At 33.9% G+C, this 21,030-nt stretch overlaps 1 protein-coding gene across 4 annotated transcripts in view; it reads left to right on the top strand.

Moving 5' to 3' along the window:
- LOC109618389 (tyrosyl-DNA phosphodiesterase 2) overlaps nt 1-20,527 on the top strand; it is a 32,483-nt gene extending 11,956 nt beyond the window's left edge. For all 4 annotated transcript variants that reach the window (XM_066084477.1, XM_066084476.1, XM_066084479.1 and 1 more), the window contains exons 3-6: nt 8,118-8,231; nt 16,859-17,069; nt 18,348-18,518; nt 20,167-20,527. In XM_066084477.1, the coding sequence (XP_065940549.1) occupies nt 8,118-8,231; nt 16,859-17,069; nt 18,348-18,518; nt 20,167-20,454 (784 nt within the window). In that variant the 3' untranslated portion in view covers nt 20,455-20,527. The remainder of the gene's footprint in view (nt 1-8,117; nt 8,232-16,858; nt 17,070-18,347; nt 18,519-20,166) is intronic.
- Nucleotides 20,528-21,030: the final 503 nt, after the last annotated feature.

The raw sequence follows: 21,030 nt of genomic DNA on the forward strand, positions 1-21,030 counted from the left end.
TCGATCAATAGAAAAATTATTATCTTCATTTCTTATCATTTAATAAAACACTTTCAAATTAAAAAAATGTGAAGTGTCATTGATCAAAAATGTAAATAATGTAAATGAAGCGGCGCGTATAAATACAAAACAACAACAGCAACAATATTCAAAATGGAGGCGCCTTCAGCTGATGCAGAGCTATTGAGCTGAATTTAAGGTAGCTCGTGGGTTTACTGCTTGTGAGAAAACCTTACCTGAAAATTTGTCCATGTGATCGATAGGTTTCAGAGTTTTATTTCTAAAATTTATTTGAGGTTCGTCTGCGTGGTAATAATGTTATCGTGATTCAAACACAGTGTCGCTGATAAAATCAAGCAACGCCATTTCATTGAAATATATACTAGCTGATTAACACATATTAGAACATGCGAATCCAATTAGCATTATTATGAATGTTTTCGGATGCATAAATGCAATTAATGTAAGGTTGTGAAGAGAAGAAACATGTCTACTTTTCTTTTCATGAAACAATGAGTCAAACAGTCAATGCAAATATAATTACCATACAACTATTTAGTCCGGCTGATTGGTGAAAAAATTGCTCACTTAATGAAGAAAGCACCAAATTTGGCATGTTGGTATGTTTAGGTGTACTGAGCAATATAAGCTATGGACCCACTCTCAAAAATCAATATGGCCGCCATTTTCAAGATGGCCGCCATATAGCTTATTATTTTAAAAACTTTTTTCACTAAAATCTCTATTTTTGATCCTAGAAGTTCGAAATTTTACACAGTTGATATTAAGGAGGGAGTCTTTTCATTATCAAACATACTTCTTATAATAAGAAATGCATGAAATTTTGACACAGTCAAACGGATCATATTACTTAATGATTATATCAGTTTAATTAAATTTGACCTTTTTGTTTCCGGATAAAGGTCAGGTCAAGGTCACTACCTTTTTCCTCAAAGTAAAGAATGATAAAAATAAGTGTAGCTCTTTATAGTTCTGTAGACATTTGTTTAAGATTTGAAGATTCAAATCTTCAATGAAATCATAGACCACGAGAGTGTCTATCAGCTTATACTACTAAATTGGAATAAATATTTATACTAAAATTGATATTGCTTAGCCCGCATTTCCTCTAATTTTCTTAAATTTTGAAGAAATTTTGATGATTTTTTTATGCTTCCAATAATAAAATATTTCTAATTTTTATGTATTATGAAGACTTTATATAAAGATATAAATTGACAGAAAAGCTAATATATTGACCATTTCATAAGAGAGAAAAACTGATTTTAGTGATTTTTTCACAAAAATCAATATATAGAATGGGCGCTTTAAAAAGCTTATAAAAATGTTATTTGATAGGCAAATCATATTTTAAAAACATATTCTGAAACTCAAGTATCATATTATTAGTTCACATTAGTAAAAAAAAAATCCAACATTATTGTTATTGTTTTTAAAATGCTAAAACAGACTCATTATATATATAATCTGCAGCAATTCTGAATTGCGCAACATGTGATATTTTCCTACGCCAATGTTACGCCAAAAATATAGTCCTTGTTCCATTCTAAACATTGATTACATTTTTCTATGCCAAGTTGTATGATAGTAAAAAAGAAAGAAAAATATACTATTTTAATTTCCTTTCATCTTGATTTAATGAACAATTAATCAAATTTACGTTTGACAAGTCGAAAACCAGAAAAGACTCCTTCCTTAAGTGGATGCTTTGGAAGTTCTAATATTCAAAATGATGATATTTCAATATGGCCGCCAAATTCAAAATGGCCGCCATGTAAAATATCTTTTACATCTCCGTTTGTTTTAATGTTTTGATGATGGTTTAAAATACAACAGAATTTATCAATTGTAAATAAATTGGGAGCCTTAATTAATGATTGAATTTGATAATTTGATCTTTCAATATGGTTGCCATATTATCTCTGACTGGTTTTATATAAAAGTTTTCAAATGAGTTCATTGATGACTGGTATGAGATTTAAATGTTTTACATAAATGAATTTATTTCACTTGAATATAAAAATGATAAAATGGAATCAAATATCAGTTAATTAGGAAATTAGGACAAATCTGCATTTACATGTAACAATGACATACAGTGGTTTTCATACTTGGATCATGATGCAGACGACAAAATGGTTACACAAAGTAGGTATGTGTTTGTGTTTTGATAATTTATTTATAATTTTCTGAATAGGTGATGTACATGTACACTTAAACAAATATAATATCACATAAAAAACACTTACATAAACATAAACAGTTAAAGAACAAATGTTAAATAGATAACAAATGTTCCATCCCCTAAAAAAGTATGAAACACCATTTCGGTAACAGTTATATAATTTTTTTTGAAGTAGCTAAATATGGTAGGCTATTCATCTAAGATGCGTGTAAGTTTTGAAATATTGTCATCTTATTTCAGTCAATTTGACCAAAACAATCGAGTTTATATAACCTTTATAATATATTGTAGATCTTGCTTGGCAAGTGATTGAGGAAATGAAGTAAAGTTATCTTTTGATAAGAAATGTTTTAACACATTAAAATCGTAAATCCAGACATTGAGTCTTCATCGTCAAATTTAACAATAATATTTGATTGGGAAAAATGTATTTTATGCCAAGAGCACATCTGAAGCTCTGCAATGTCCAGCAAATATAAGGAGATCTGATATTGAAGTTGGTGGTGGATATAGATCTCTGGAAACAGTGCTCCTTCGATGTCAAAGTATAAATTGGTTTCCAACGACAATTAGACTTGACCAATTGAATGATGCAAATGGTATTGCATCCAAGTTACAGTTGATGAAAGCCAAGTGGCACAAAACATGTAGGAACAAATACACAGACATGAAATTAAAACGACATGAACATTCGAAAAGAAAAGTTGAATCAGACATTTCTGAAACATCAAGAAAGATAACTCGCCAAAGTCCTGGTTGCTCGACATCGACAATGACTCAAGACTCAAGTGGTGGAACATCAGGAGAGCTTCACAAAGTTTCTACCTTCAGTATAGACAGTAATATCAGGAAATATGCATTGCAAGTGCAGGATACTGTATTGTTGGCGAAACTTAGCGCAGGGGATGTGATTTCTCAAGAAGCTATGTATCAAAAACTGCTACTTAAATCTTTTTAACAAAGCAAGACCACAAAAGATTGTAGATGAGAATGGCGAAAATCAAATCCATGGAATAGTTTTGGCTGAACTTGTATCATATGTAGAGGATTCACGAATGAACAAAGGTGTAGCTGCTGTATTTAGGCTGGCAGATCTCATGGCAATGTACAGTAATCGTTTAGAGCAATTTGGTCTCGACATGAATAAAAGACCCAACTCAACACATGTGAAAGACAGAATCCTAGCAACAATACCAGATTTACAAACCCACAAACAAGGACGGGATGTTTTACTCATGTTCAATGAAGATGTTGGGAATGCTATTCGACAGGCAATTACAAATCACTATGATGACGATGCTTACATTCTTGCAAAAGCTGCAAAAATTGTTCGGAAGGAAATGATGCAAACAAAGTATTCCTTCAAAGGGTTCTTTGAAACTGATTGTCAAAAGAATTCTGTTCCACAATCTTTAAAAACACTTGTAGGCATGATTTTAGGTGGGCCAAGTATTGAGATGCAGTCCTCAAATTTTATAGAACCTCAGTGTACTCTAACGATTGCACAATTGATCCAATTTAATTCATCTGGGATGGCATCGAGCGCTTGATCCCACCAATAGAGGCATGTTATGCTAGACATGAAAAACTAAAGCCACTGCCAGAATTTTACACTGTAGTCCCACCAGTTGTGCTTCCAAGGGAAATATCAGAGATTTCTCCAATTAGAGGTTCCCTACTAGTCACTGATGATATACATGTAACAGTTCCGAATGCATTGAATGAGGAATACAGGTACAGCTATCATATAGTTTGAAATTTCCTGTTACAGTCAAACACAATTCTTATATGTGTTCCTAAGTAACAAGTACTAACATTTAATATACATATATATGCATATCTATATATTAATATTTCAGATGGTTTGAACATGTCCATGAAAATATTGCAGCTGACAATAGTGAATGCATGGAATATTCTTGGTCAGCTTTTCATGCAAAAAGACTACAAGATAATCCAGAGACAGTAATAGACATTAGCTCATTGTTACCTTTATTCCAAGAAGAGGCAAAGTCAGTTGCAATGATTCGACATGCTTTAGATATTATTAAGAAAATTGTCAACTTTCTTAACCCAGGACAGACACCTGTCATCACATGTGACCAACCCCTCTTTGCATTAGCAAAGCTGATTCAATGGACCTGGCCAGAAAGATTTTCAGAGAAACATGTTGTCATCCTATTTGGTGGTCTTCACATTGAAATTGCTGCTTTTAGAACGATTGGTGATTGGCTAGAAAACAGTGGCTGGACCAGTGTACTATGTCAAGCCGACATAGCAAGTTCAGGCACCGCTGATTCATTCCTTAAAGCATCCCACGTGAAACGGACAAGACACGCACATGAGGTGACTGCTTGTTCTTTATACATTTTGATGAAGCGTTCTTACGATAGATATATAACAGAACAGGGTGAAAATGATCAGCTTGTATTTGAAGAATGGCGAGAACAAAGAGAAATTGAAAGTCCCCTTTTCAACTTCTGGTCTTTAACACTGAATTTTGAAATTGCAATATTAGTTTTCATCAGATCACTGCGAGAGGGTAATTTTCAACTGTATAAAGAATCAATTTCACTTCTCATCCCTTGGTTCTTTGCGCTCGATCATCCGAACTATGCGAGATGGTTACCTGTTCACTTACGTGACATGGTTATGCTACATGATAATGCACCAGAAGTGGAAAAAGAGTTTCAAAATGGTAAATTTGTTGCTAAGAAATCTCATGATATATTTTCATCAATAGCATTAGATCAGACACATGAGCAGAACCATCGGTTAGTGAAAGGAGATGGTGGAGCAATTGGCCTTACAGAAAATATGGCTCAGCTTCAAAGGTGGATGGTATCGGGTCCAGAAGTAGCCAGAGTAATAAATGAATTCGAATCTGCTCAAGAACAAATAAAGAAAGATCAAAGCAAAGGACCAGATATACGACACTACGAGCAGGTCAGGAGTCAGCAAAACACATTCGCAAAGCATGTAAACGCTTTCTGTTCAGTTGCAGAAGGGCACGATTGTGTCATGATTCGGACGGTTGATACCGATGTTGTGGTTATAGCCATATCTTGTTTTAAGAAAATTGAACAGATAAAAGAATTGTGGATTGCCTTCGGAGTTGGAAAATTTTTTAGATACCTGTCAGTCCACAATATTGCCAATGAATGCTCTTGGACCCCAGAAGTCACATGGCCTTTTATTTTTCCATGCATTCACGGGCTGTGATCAGGTATCATCATTTGGAAACAAGGGTAAAAAAAGAGCATGGGATACATGGACAAGCTATAGACCAGTAATGGAAACCTTTGACAGTTTAAGCGATACGAGTCTGTCGCCAACAGCCGTTGTGGATCACATGGAAGAAAAACAATGTGATCAAAAGAAATTTGTTGTGCTCATGTACGATAAAGCAAGTGAGTGTGTAACAGTCAATGGCGCAAGAATGGACCTATTTGCTAGAAATGGAAGGGCAATTGATAATATTCCTCCTACAGAAGCAGCACTGCTTCAACACACAAAGCAAGCCTGTTATATGGCTAGCCAGGTCTGGGACAGATGTCTTGAACCTACCTCTACAACAGTAGATCCAGGAACATGGGGCTGGAAAAGGAATGAAACAAATATGTGGATTCCATTTTGGACAGTACTACCTGAAGCATCAGCATCATGCAGTGAGCTAATTAAATGTGGATGCAAGCCTCAGATTGGATGTAGAGGGAGATGCCGATGTGTTAAAGCTAATTTGACCTGCACTGCTCTTTGTAAATGTGGCGGAGAATGTGACAGAGACTAATTTTTGAACATTCTCAAGATTAAAACTTTCTTAAAATATCTTTAGCATTTGTGTCTCTTTTATCTAAAAAAAAAAAGACCGGGTAATTTTCATTTTTAATAAAATAATTATTTAATAAAAAAAAGGATTACTATTTTGGGCAAAATTTTGGCAAAAATATCATAAAAAGCATCACGTTTTACTTAACTTTATTTAATCTGCAATTACATGAAATGGTAAACCTTCCTTAATGATTAAACATCATTAGTTATTTTTAAAATGTTGCTCCTTTGTCAAAACAAACTTTTTAATAAAGGAAAATTGAAAAATTTTATCAGTTTTCCGCCATCTTGAAAATGGCGGCCATATTGGATTTTGAAAAGTGGGTCCATAGCTGGAATTGAAGCTTATACATAACAAAACTTGTGTAGACAGTTTCTTCATCAAGTGAGCAATTTTGCTAAAATTTTGCACCAATCAGCTGGACTAATTGACATAGTAATAAGTTTGTATTCGTATACGATAACTAGCTAAAGCCAAAATTATTTTAATAATTAGATCGGTATTTGAAAATACAGAATTTATATAAATTGTTAAACGAGCGAAATTAATGCAAACGGTTCAATTTATTTACAATATACTTGACTAAACATGATTTTAGATGAAAAAGTTCCAACGCACACTCATACATTATAGAACTAAATGCAACAATGTTTGTCACGTCTTTAAATTTTTAGCACTTGATAATTATAAATGTTTGTATAAACTGCAATTTAGCTTTTTGAAATATTTCACTTTATGTTTCTAAAGAAATGTATGAGTTTGCTATGACGGTCAACTCTTTACGTCGAATCCCATTGAGACGTCAGCAAACCCGCTAGCTACGAGGGTTGTCCCAAAATAATGTAGACAGGACACATAATTTATAATCTGTTCACAGCAATTTCAGTAGACTTCTGTGTTTTCTTCAATGACCCTTTGGCAAACAATGCTGAAAAGTTCAAATATGTACTTTATTTATTTCTCGAGAAAATGAATAATTAGTAACAACAAGTTTTGTCAGGCGGCGCAATATGCGACGTCGAAAATTTCCAGTTTTACGTTGTTGCTAAACCCTCCTTATCGCTTACGATAACAGTTACATTTTATTTCCGAAAATGTCTTAGAAAAAATATTATCTTTGAACATGTACCCTGCTTGCACATTCAATATATATTTCTACTTTTGTATTTTAAAAATATTTTCTAAGTACAAACGATCTGTCGGCTCCAAACTTGCCCCGTATTACTTGTTGTCTAACGTCCGTCTTACCGAAATGTGTCGTTCAACATTTTGACGTCCATTGATATCGTACGGGGTTTCTTTTTTCCACTTATTGTCATCATACTTGTTCAAATAGTTTTAATGTTGTTTAACTACTTATTCACAAAACGCATTTCTCATCGATTTTGTTAATTTTATTTACTTCCAAAGCCGCTTAGGAGTTATTTCATGGTCTTTACAAAATTGTATCAGTTACTGCTGCGCCGCCTTAAACGCTGACAACGTCATTTTATTACCAGTTAACTTTTCAACTTGTCATAAAACGCGCTATAAAATATTTAAAAGTTTTGTTATAGCCAAAACATTTTCTGAGTAAATAATAGAATTATTATCAAATATCAGTGTATGTTATATTTGAATTTTTTTCATTCGAAAAGTACTCTTCCTCCCAATTTTCAATTCATTATGTAGATTTTAACTTTTTGTTTTTTACATTGCGCCGCATGTCGAATTTCTGATCTAACGTGCTTTCATTTCACTAATTTAATCTCAAACAATGTTCTATTTTAAAACATTATTTGAATGCAAATTTCTTGAACCCTTTGTGGCACAAATTTCATCTTCCTTTGTCTTCGATTAACTGAATAACGCCACTTGTCTACGCTATTTTGGGACAACCCTCGTACTACGTTAAACAATGAAATTCTTTCTTTCGTGATTTATACAGGCTATGAAAGGTGGCGACATTGCAGAAAAAATACATAACCAGCGTTAGTTATTGTTTATATTTACATCTGTCTGAGAACAAAATTGAATTTATTGGACTGTATAGTAAAAGAATTAATATCCATAAATATATAGAAAACTGCTTTATTATAGTTCATACTCCAAAAACGAATCAAAGAGAATCCGTTTGTTAAGTTGGAACATAGATGGTTTAGACTGCCCAACAGCAGAGAAAAGGACATACACAATCTGCGAAATCATTAAAACGTAAGATTCTTATAATTTTTCCCTTTTTTAGCTCACCTGAGCTGAAAGCTCAAGTGAGCTATTCTGATCACATTTTGTCCGTCGTCCGTCTGTCCGTCCGTCTGTAAACTTTTACACTTTTAACCTTTTCTCTAAAACCGCTTGGCCAATTTCGACCAAATTTGGCAAAAAGCATCCTTATAGGAAGGCAAATATAAATTGCAGAAATAAAAGACCATGCAATCTTAAAGCTGCTTGGTCCGATTTTTTTGTAATTACAGTATCAAAATTTTTTCCATACAAATCATTTACCTTAGAAAGTTATGGACTTTCTCCTATTTACACCAGCAGAATCAGTCTCCTTTCAAAGTTAGAAATATTCAAAGTAAATAAAAATAATTTCTCTTTGGGCAAACGAAAAAACAAACCAAAATGCATCTCGGGAATGTTTAGAAAAGGAAACCGCTTGGTTTCGTCCCCCGAATGATTGGAGTTATTAAACCCGCATGCTATGCATCGATTGTAAAGAAAGCAGACTTTGGAAATATTAGCAAACAAAACGTACACATGTTTATTTGTAATTTGTCTGATCATTTCGACCTTTATTTAAAGCGATGTCAAAGTCGTAATACAACCATACCCGTCTCGTCGTCAGGGTTGAAATTTAACATGAGGCGAAATAACGCGGTACCTTTTAATGTCGTTTGTTTTGTTAGCAAATTTTGTACGTATTTTTCTTCATTGAAATTTGGCATAATTGATGGGTATAACTACTGCAATGTCTATTATTATACATATACTGAGCATAGCCATCGTTTAAAAGCGTGCATAAAATTTGATATAAAATCGGACCAAGCAGCTTTAATTCAAAGCAGGAAATCTCGAAACTGTAAAAAAAAAATGGGGGTGCATTTTTAACTTCTCACTTCTCAAGAACTACTGAGTCAAATTCAAAGTAATTTAGCGTAAATAATCCTTATGGAAAGGAAAATATAAACAGCAAAAATTATGGGCTAATTCTGTTTCAAATCTGAGTTATATAAGGAATACATGTAAGTAATCATTCTTTGAGTATTATGAGGTGATAATTTTGGTCGGGGCCTGATCAAATCCAATAAAACCCGAAGAGCCTTATGATAGATTTGATCACGCCCCGACCGAAATAGGTTAAATATTTCAATATTATACAAATATTGACTGGGGTTGAGGGCAACATTGATTATATTAGCCCCCGAGGGACGAAATATTGCCCGACGCGAAGCGGAGGGCAATATTTTCGTCCCAAGGGGGCTAATATAATCAATGTTGCCCGAAAACACAGTCAGTATTTGTTTTGTTATATGAAGAAACAAATCAAAATTTAAGAAAGTAATTGAAAACAGATCGCCGTAATTTTCTCAGCTTAACAAAGAATTCACAAATTCAATTTTGTGCAAAGTTCATTTTCAAAATATCCTCCGCATCAAACGGTGACTAGTGATATTCCACCGACTGTAAGAATTAACATACAGATGTTCTACCTGATTTTCCTTCTCAAAAATTCGCAAATCCTTATATCCGTTATGATAGCAAACCGTTGCATTGCGCGTCCGTTGTTTACTTGCCTTGACTGACTCTCTATTATGACGTCACCTTGTTTTGGAGTCGCGAAAGGTTATTTACGTCATCGTTTACAAATCAACAAATCAGAGGCGATTATTTGAAACAGAGGGAATGTTCATTAGATATTATTCCTAGCCGGTCAATATCAAAAAAATATTGACCGGTCAATATTTTTCGGACGAGCTAATATTACAAATAATGACTATTCGTCTATATAGAGTTATATAGTGAGAATATTCTACTGAATATAACAAAAATAAATATATATTTAAATATAAATAAGCAAACCCCGCTGGCGCCCCAATTTGAAGTTATGGGTTATATAGTACAAAATCGATACATAGTGTTATCACAGGCAAAGACACTGGATAATGTAAATATTACGAAAATAATAATAAAAGAAAGGCGTGTTTCAATCAGTTTATAGCTTCGGGTTCGGTATCCCATACTAGTCTTGCTAAAATGGGTAGGCAAACCCGGGCCGGGACAAAATACATGTAAAAGCCGGGGCAGATCGAGATTTTTCAATTTACGTCGATGATAATTAACAAATGTCATTGATATTTTCAGGATATGTTACAGACCGGTGTATTTATATTCGATGTAAATTTTGATAGACAAATTGTGGACCTATTTAAGAAGAAACGTAATAATTCATGTTTAATTTCATACTTCTAAAACGAGGCAGCCATGACGTATGATAAACGGGTGGGCCTTAGTAAAATAGAGTGATATGCCTTTGAATACATTGATTTTTATTGCTCTTTAACATGTCACGTGACAACATTTTCCCTTCAAGTGTATTCATCAATCAAGTGTTAGTAAGGTTATAAAAGTCACACGAGTTTACGCCAGGCAAACAACAGTCGTTTATTTATAATGGGGAAGACAAATTAAATATTTGAATATTTTTGATTTGAGGAATTGAGCGCATTGAGGTACACTTTTCTTCTTCACATCTGTAGGAATTTTTTTTATAAAATACAAGGGAATTCAATTTCATTGAATTGAATATAGGGAATTGGAATTTAAGTTAACAGTGTACCCCTACCAAATGTTTAGTTTTATATCTTGCATAGGATTTTCTTATTCTCGGTAAAAATAGTATACCATAAAGGTACAATGTCAAAGACTACGTGTATGCAAAAAAAAATAATAATAAATGTAAAATTCGAATAATTTACAATTATTTTTTGTTATTCTACCGAGGGGCCATATGGCACAACATATTTTGAACGCCCATTTAAAGTCATTGTTGCTCAGGTGAGCGATGTGGCCCCAATTTTTTAGCTCACCTGAACCGAAGGTTCAAGTGAGCTTTTCTGATCACCCGTTGTCCGTCGTCCGTCCGTCCGTCCGTCCGTCCGTCCGTCTGTCTGTCTGTCCGTCCGTCTGTAAACTTTTCACATTTTCAACTTCTTCTCAAAAACCACTGGGCCAAATTTAACCAAATTTGGTACAAAGCATCCTTATGGAAAGGGGGTTATAAATTGTAAAAATAAAGGGCACAGCCCTTTTCAAAAGGGAGATAATTGCGAAACAGTAAGTATAGGGTGCATGTCTTTAAAAATCTTCTTCTCAAGAACCACTGCACCAGAAATGCCAATATTTACACAAAAGCTTGTATATATAGTGAAGATTCTAAATTGTAAAAATCGTGACCCTCGGACCAAAACTGGGGCCCCAGGCGGGGTTCAAAGTTTAACATAGAAATACATAGGAAAATGTTTTAAAAATCTTCTTCTCAAGAACCACTGCACCAGAAATGCCAATATTTACACAAAAACTTGTATATATAGTGAAGATTCTAAATTGTAAAAATCGTGACCCTCGGACCAAAACTGGGGCCCCAGGCGGGGTTCAAAGTTTAACATAGAAATACATAGGAAAATGTTTAAAAAATCTTCTTCTTAAGAACCACTGCACCAGAAATGCCAATATTTACACATAAGCTTGTATACATCGTGAAGATTCTAAATTGTAAAAATCGTGACCCTCGGACCAAAACTGGGGCCCCAGGCGGGGTTCAAATTTAACATAGATATACCTTAGGAAAATGTTTTAAAAATCTTCTTCTCAAGAACCACTGCACCAGAAATGCCAATATTTACACAAAAGCTTGTATATATAGTGAAGATTCTAAATTGTAACAATCGTGACCCTCGGACCAAAACTGGGGCCCCAGGCGGGGTTCAAAGTTTAACATAGATATACCTTAGGAAAATGTTTAAAAAATCTTCTTCTCAAGAACCACTGCACCAGAAATGCCAATATTTACACAAAAGCTTGTATGTATAATGAAGATTCTAAATTGTAGAAATCGTGACCCTCAAATCAAAACTGCAGCCCCAGGCGGGGTTCAAAGTTTAACATAGAACTACATATGAAAAATGTTTAAAAATTTTCTTCTCAAAAACCACTTCACCAAAAATGCCAATACATACACAAACGGTTGTATATATAGTGAAGATTGTAAAAATCGTGACCCCTGAATAAAAAGTGGGGCCCCAGTAGGGGTTTAGATTTTAACATATATAGGAAAATGTTTTAAAATCTTCTTCTCAAGAACTATAGTGCAACTGTTTGGGATATTACTATGCATACATGTACATCCTTAAATAATGTAGATTCAAAAAATTGTAACTCCCGGACAATTGATGGGCACCAAGAGGGGTTCAAAATTTAAACATTTTAAAAAACATAAAGGAAAAGTTTAAAAATTTTCTTCTCAAGAACTACAATGTTTTAGTTTGTGGAATTTCTATGCCTTCGCTCATGTAGATTCCTAATTGGTAAAATCGCGACCCCCGGACCAATACTGGGGCCCCAAGATGGGGTCAAAGTTTATTATAGAAATATAAAGGTAACGTTAAAATATCTTCTTCTCGAGAACTACAATGCCTCAATTTGTGAGATTACTATCATGCATACAACCTTGGATAATGAAGGTTCGACAGTTTTAAAATAGTGACCCCTGGACTAATACTAGGGACCCAAGATGGGTTTAAAGTTAAATGTAGAAGTACCGGTATATATGGAAAATGTTTAAAAATCTTCTTTTCGAGAACTACAATGCATCAATTTGTCAGATAACTACGTAAGCACCCTCAAATAGTGTAGATTCGAAATTATAAAAGCTGTGACCTCAATCTAATACTGGGGCCCCAAGAGGTGTTCAAAGTTTAGCATAGAAATATAGAGGAAAAATGTTGAAAAATCTTTTTCTAGGGAACTATAATGCTTCAGCTTGTGAGATAACTATGCAAGCATCCTTAAATAACGTAGATTCCAAATAATTAAAACTTTAGCCCTGGACTAATACTGTGGCCCCAAGAGGGGTTCAAAGTTTAACATAGAAAGATATATTGAAAATGTTTTTAAAAAGTTTTTCTCGAGAACTATAATGCTACAGTTTGTGAGATTATTATGCAAGGATCCTCAAATTGTGTAAACTCTAATGTAGTGGAACCAAGAGTTATCTTTCTTGATGTTCTGTACAGTCTGAGAGTTATTTCTCTTGAAGTGGAACTCTGCTACGTTCAGTTTTTCAGGTTGTGTACGTGCGGTCCTACCGCAGTGCTACACATTTTCATTCCTATGTTACTGTTTATGTTGTTCAAGCCAACCATAAACCTCGGACCATAACTGGGTCCCCAGAAAGGGGTTCAATGTTTAAAATAGAAAAAGCATATGCTACGAAATGTAATGTTACAAGGAACTGCTGTTCAGGTGAGCGATGTGGCCCATGGGCCTCTTGTTAAAATAGCAGTTGAATGTTATCTCTGTTTGGAAATCCCATGTTTGAAAATGAAAAATTTTCATATTACCGTATATTCATTTTTTTCGCGTGTCGCATTACTTTCGAAAATGGTGAATGTTACTTTTTAGCTCACCGAGACGAAGTCAGGGGGAGCTTATGCTATACCCTCGGCGTCGGCGTCGGCGTCGGCGTCTGGACCTGGTTAAAGTTTTTGTTGCAGGTCCTGTATCTAAGCTATTACTTGTCCTATCTTCACCAAACTTGCATGGATGATGCATCTGGACCTACTTATGGATTTGAAAGACTTGGATGCTGAATCTGGGTCCTAAATTTCAGATGCTGGAGGAGGTTAAGGTTGTTGGACCAGGTTAAAGTTTTTGTTGCAGGTGCCCTTTGATAGCAATATCTAAGTTACTGCAGGTCCGTACTTCACCAAACTTGCATGGATGGTGTGTCTTATGATACTGATGCACCAGACAGGCTTGAGTGCTGAATCTAAGCTTTAGGTTTCGGATGCTGAAGGAGGTTAAGGTTTTTGGAGCAGGTTAAAGTTTTTGTTGCAGGTGCCCTTTGATAGCAATATCTAAGTTACTGTAGGTCCGTACTTCACCAAACTTGCATTGATGGTGTGTCTTATGATACTGATGCACCAGGCAGGCTTGGGTGCTGAATCTGAGCCATAGGTTACAGATGCTGAAGGAGGTTAAGGTTTTTAGAGCGGGTTAAAGTTTTTGTTGCAGGTGCCCTCTGATGATTATGTCTTAGTTACTACTTGTCCTAACTTCACCAGACTTCCATGGATGGTGCGTCTTATGATACTGATGCACCAGACAGGCTTGAATGCTGAATCTGAGCCATAGGTTTCGGATGCTGGAGGAGGTTAAGGTTTTCTGAGCTGGTTAAAGTTTTTGAAACAGGTGCCCTCTGATGATTATATCTTAGTTATCACTTGTCCTAACTTCACCAGACTTCCATGGATGGTGTGCCTTATGATACTGATGCACCTGACAGGCTTGAATGCTGAGTCTGAGCCATAGGTTTCAGATGCTGGATATGTTTAAGTTTTTTGGAACAGGTCACATGTTTTATAGATAATAGTACTATTTCAAACTTGCATAGTTGATTAAACTGTAATATGAATAAATCACAGAGGAAGTTTCAGATGCAGAGCCTGATCTCCATTATCAGGGATGCTAAAAAATACATCTTAGTTATTACTGGTCCTAACTTTACTAAACTTGCATGGATGGTGGGTCTTATGATACTGATGCACCTGACAGGCATGAATGCTGAATTTGACCCATAGGTTTCGGATGCTGGAGGGAGGTTAAGGTTTTAAGAGCTGGTGTTTTTGGAGCAGGTGCTCTCTTATGATTATATCTTAGTTATTACTGGTCGTAACTTCACCAAACTTGCATGGATGATGCATCTTATGATACTGATGCACCTGGCAGGCTTGAATGCTGAATCTGAGGCGTAGGTTTCGGATGCTGGATGAGATTTGTTTTTTTGGAACAGGTCACATATTTTATAGATAATAGCTTGCTTAGTTGATTTAACTATATAATAAATGAAACGCAGAGGTAGCTTCAGATGCAGATCTCCATTATCAAGGATGCTTAAAAAATTCTCCTATCTCAAACCTGCTTGATAGATGTGTTTGTTGCAAAATGATATAATATGATTTCTATGATATAGTATTGTATGATATGATACACTATTGTTTTATATGATACAATATTATATCATATATCATTGTAAAAAGTTATATGATACGATACGATATTGTATTAATTTTTTTGTACATTATGATATGATATTGTATCATGATATTGTTATGTATAGAATTGTTTATTATGATACAATATTGTATAATATGATATTGTAAAATATACTATTTTATCACATGCTATTTCATATGATATTGCAACATACAATATTGTATCATATGATATTATATAATATATATTGTATCATATGATACGATATTGTATAATATAATATGTTGGTTTATATAATATATTATTATATCATATGAAAATGTATTATATGATATTGTATAATGTTATATTGCATCATTTAATACAATATAGTATAATATGATATTGTATGATATAATATAGTACTATAGCACATGATATTGTATCAATTGATATAATACAATGTTGTATCTAATTTTCTTGTATCATATGATACAATATCCTATCATGTCTCAAATATACAATATCATACAATACAATATCATATTATAATATTATACAATATGATACTATATGTTTCAATATTGTGATGTATTGTGTGATATAATATTGTATCATATATTATTATATTGTATCATATAATATCAATGTCATAATTTATTATGATATTGTATTATGTGAGCAAATACAATAATGTATAACAAGAAACAATGTCATATTATATGTTACAATATCATATTTCATCATTATTTATTACAGTATTTTATTGTTATATATGATATATATTGTAGGTATCATAGGATGTAATATCATATTTTATATTATTGTATTGATAGACATTGTATCATATAATACCCTTTGAAATGAACATATGATTATTATACAATTTTTTAACATATGATATTGTTATACGATATTGTGTCAAAACAGTATCCATGTATATCCAAGATCATTATTAACTATGATTTTCAAATAATATGATAAAGGTGGTCTCATAAAGGTGATTCCTCAGAAAGGTGATGCCTCGTCTCGGTGAGCTTTGTAATCTGTGATTACCTATGTTTAAAATTTGCGTCATTCGTAATTTGTAATTATTTAAGGAATAAGGAATCATTCTTTGAGGTCAGTGATTGATTTGATCACGCACCGACCGAAATTATCACCTTATAATATTCAAAGAATGATTCCAAATTACTCATATTTATATACTTTTCAGCAGTTGTACGATTAAAATTAGAATATTGTATGCAAACCCCGCTTGCGCAATAATTGAACAATACGTCAATTGAATTTATTCGGCTGTATAGTACGATATCGATTAGTAGTGTTATCACAGACAAAGACACTGGAATATGTAAATATGAAAGTTTCTAATTTAAAAACAAACAATGCCGGATTGATTTCTGCGTATTGTATTTTTTGCAACGTGAAACTTCAAAGTGATCGCGAAAAAAGCAAAGGTTGGATGCTCGCGAAAATTATCGGATACACTGTAATTTTTTACATGCAAGAATTCAGATATGTTTTTACAAGAAAGTTACATCTCCTTGAAACTTACAAAGGAAATCAACTGTGTTTGTTTACAGGGTAAATCCCCATGTGGTTCTACTTCAGGAGGTAGTTTTGGAAACTTTTGCGATCCTCTGTAAGAAATGTCCTGAATACCGTATCATTCCTGGCGACATAACAGGCTATTTTGTCGCCATTATGTTGAAAATTGAAGATCTAGAGTTCATAGGCAAATCGATATTTCCATATCCATTCAGTGTCTTTGGAAGAAACTTATTAACAGTGCAGGTATGAACTTCGAAATGTAGAAATTTGATGTAAATGAAATCTTTAGATATTTATTTAATATCACGTATATTTTTGTACAGGTAATGCTGTTTAAAACAAGAGAAAGTTGGTTTGTTTTGTATTTAGTTCACTTGAGCTGAAAGCTCAAGTGAGATTTTCTGATCACTTTTTGTCCGGAGTCCGTTTGTCTGTCCGTTTGTTAACTTTTTACATTGTCGACTTATTCTCCAAAACCAATGGGCCAATTTCATCCAAACTTATTACAAAGCATCCTTAGGTAAATTTTTCAAAATGAAAGGCTACGCCTTCTTTAAAAGGGAGATAATTAAGAATTTAAAAAAAATTGATATCTTTAAAAAAATATCCTTCTCAAACCATGATCCGCAGGAGTAGGATGGGCCCAAAATGGAGGAGTCGATTTTTATATAGAAATATAGAGAACAATCTTTAAAAATCTTCTTCTCAAAAACTAATTGAACAGAAAAGCTGTAACTTAAGTGGATCGATCGATCACCCTCAGAGAGTGTAGATTCTACTTTGTTCAAACCATGATCCCAAGGGGTAGGTTGGGGCCACCATGGGGGTCGGATTTTTACAAAGGAATGTAAAGAGAAAGATCTTCTTTTCGAAAACTAATTATGCATGCAGAAAAGCTGTTACTTGAGTGGAAGCAACCTCGGGTAGTGTAATATACATTTCTTTAGAAAACAATATTTAAAAATCAAATAAAAAAGGATGAGACTATAATGGTGGAGGGCGAATTTTTTCATAAGAAATAAATTTGATCATTCTCAAAAATATATAGTATTATATTATTACTAATACGCAAGCATGTTGACATTTGTTGATTATCAGTGGTTAAGACTGTGGCCCTGGATAATTCTTAGGCCACACTAGGGGTTCAAAGTTTCTATAGGTTTATATTTGCATGAACAGTTGTTTAAGATCTTTTTGAGAATAGCAATGCTCAACATGTGATAAAAATATGAAATCATCTAGTTACAAAAGGGGCTCAACATAAGAACATTTGTAGAAATCCGTAGAAAATTTTGAAAATCTTTTAAAACAGGATCTATTTTACTCACTCATTGTCCCGATATTTTGGATATGACCTCAAATAGTTGATTTTATTATGTCTAGTGTTGCTTAGGTGAGCAGAGTGGCCCATGGACCTCTTGTTTTGTTTTATTTTTTAGAAATAAAATATACATGTATATTTTTTTGCCAACAATACGTTTCTACAAAATACAATCTGTTTTTGTTCTTATTAATATCCAGTGTCGCTTGAAGGGTGTACCTTTCATCTTTATGACGTCACACTTAGAAAGTATGGCGGCTCTCAGCGAGTTGAGGAGAATACAGCTAGGAAGCTGTTTTCGTCGGATGAAGAGGGAATCTGCAAATTATACAGTCATATTTGGCGGCGATATGAACCTTAGAGATTGGGAGGTACTAAAATGAAGACCTATAGTACGTTGCCTCTCTCCTTCCAAAGTTTTTTTTTAGCTAAATGAATAAACCAGCCAATTTCAATTTATGCTCTAGCAAGTCTCTTTCCCTTTGACTACCGTTTGTATTAACACTAGCCCAGTAAATTCAAAAACAATATGACACTCGTACAAGGTTGATATAGTTCGTGCATAAGTTTGATAAAAGAAATGAAATACATGTACATGCACTGATAACGGTACATAAGTAGTACTACACCTGATAGATAAAGTTGATTTCTGTTTGCCAATAATTTATAAACTGACACTGAAATAAATGACAGACCTACATCACAGGGACATCGTATGCGCTCTACTCTCTATGACTACACACACACACACACACACACACAAAACCCACACACATATCCTAGCACGCGCTTGTCGCTTGGATTGTTGTAGGCATAAAATCTTTGTAATTATAACAGTTATGAACAATTCTGTTTCAAACGTTAATATAAGTTATAAACAGCAATGTTAAAAAGTTCACCGAAATATGAAGTTGGTTGGTACGTGATCAAATCCAGAGAGGCCCTTTGGGCTTCACAGGATTTGATCACGTGACCAACCAACTTCATATTCGGGTGAACTGTTTGAATTGCTGTTTGTTTCTTTAAAATAATTCATATAAAGCCATAAAGTACGGGAAAATATTTAACTAATCAATTATGACGTCATAATGGTTTTAGCACAATAAAACACACCCTGAAATCATTAAAGAACTATATATGATAAGAGTTAAATTTGGCCCCCATAATTCGCCATTTTTTAAGTGTTTCGGGTACAATAAAATGTTAACTAATTTTTTAGAAGAGTTGATATAAAATATATTTTTCATCTATTTATTTGCACTCACTGGCAGTATATGACGTCAGAAGTGACGCCATTTCTATAATTCAATCAAAATCAGCCAAAAATTGACATTTTTCTTATCTATTAACGAATGGGAAATATAGAGCGCATGCTTGAACAAGGAAATTTTTTTGTCACTTATTAGTCTTGGCTAGATACATCTCTGATTAAAATATTTTATTTGTTCAAGAATGCACTCTATGTTTTCGGAAGGAAAAACTGCTTGAAAACAAGCTGTTTTACGCTAAAAATGCAAAAATGGCGGGAAAAGGTTGTCTTTACAATGTCATATTTCTAAATTGTAGGCACTTGAACCAAAATGAACATTATATATAAACATCAGATGTTTATCTGTACAAAGAAAACAAAGAATTAAAGTGAAATGATGATGTTCATTTTAGGGGGCCATTTTAGGCCCTTATAATATATAGTCCTTTACAATAAACACTTTTGCCCAAAAAAAGTTGCAGCACATATGGCTTTAAGCTGTGGTGCATGTCTCATAAAGCTGTGAAGGTAACGAGCATGGCAGAAAAAAAATACATATCCTGCGTCATGTTTTAGTCTCCAGACGGCTTTTTAATGAGAGTTTGAGATTTGTTAAGATTCATCACTGAACAGATGATAAAGAAAGTAACTGTACACGACTTATTAATTATTGATATTCACACGTATTCAATGTCGTGTGTATCTACCATTATCCATTCTGAATATGCACTATGCCGCAACTTTACTTGAGATATTTCCTTTTCTGTCAGCTCTCTGAAATGGGTGGCATACCGGAAGGGATCTCTGACGTTTGGGAGATGACGGGGTCAAGGTTGAACTGCGAGTTTACGTGGGATTTGCTCCTCAACACAAACAAGAAGTTCGATTCCGACCACAAGCCTCGCCTTCGGTTTGACCGGATCTACCTGAGGGATTCCGATCCCAAATCCGTTAGCCCAATGTATTTTGAATTGGTTGGCTTAGAAAAACTGAGAGTATACGAAGTGTTTCCAAGCGACCATTTTGGACTTTTGACACACTTCGATATCAGATGTTAAAGAAAATGTATAATGTTGTATGAATTGACAGTTATCACATTCCGTTTATATTTATTAAAAAGTATATAAAATATTTCTAGTCCATGCTTTGTGTTATAATAAAAATCTTTGGATCGAGTGAGGAAGCTTGTTTTCTCTAAGGTGGTATCGGACACCTGTCGATCATGCTGTTGATATAAAAGTACATTATAACCAAAATACACCGTTTTAGAATTTTAAGATCTACAATATTTAACTAAAAATGTTTTTAAAAAATGTTTGGAAAGCATGGTGGCATATTTCTGCTCCCATCCCACATGCAAGATAAATTATGTCAACATGCAACTGCATCAGATAATTTTATGTCTACATGCAAGGTAAATATGTCTACATGCATGTTACAAATCTTTTAAGAGAACCTGACTTTTATATGGGTAAAATAATTTACTTACGCCCGTAGCTGACATCATAGATGCAAGATGCAACGTTTCAAAAATAAATTGCTTTCTCTAGTGATTCATGCGGTATATGAAGGTAGCGACATTGCAGAAAAAATACTCTTTTTTAAATTTTTTTCTGCAACGATCGCTACCATCA

Source organism: Magallana gigas, chromosome 5, assembly GCF_963853765.1.
Source record: "Magallana gigas chromosome 5, xbMagGiga1.1, whole genome shotgun sequence".
In the NCBI taxonomy this organism is placed as follows: Eukaryota; Metazoa; Mollusca; class Bivalvia; order Ostreida; family Ostreidae; genus Magallana; species Magallana gigas.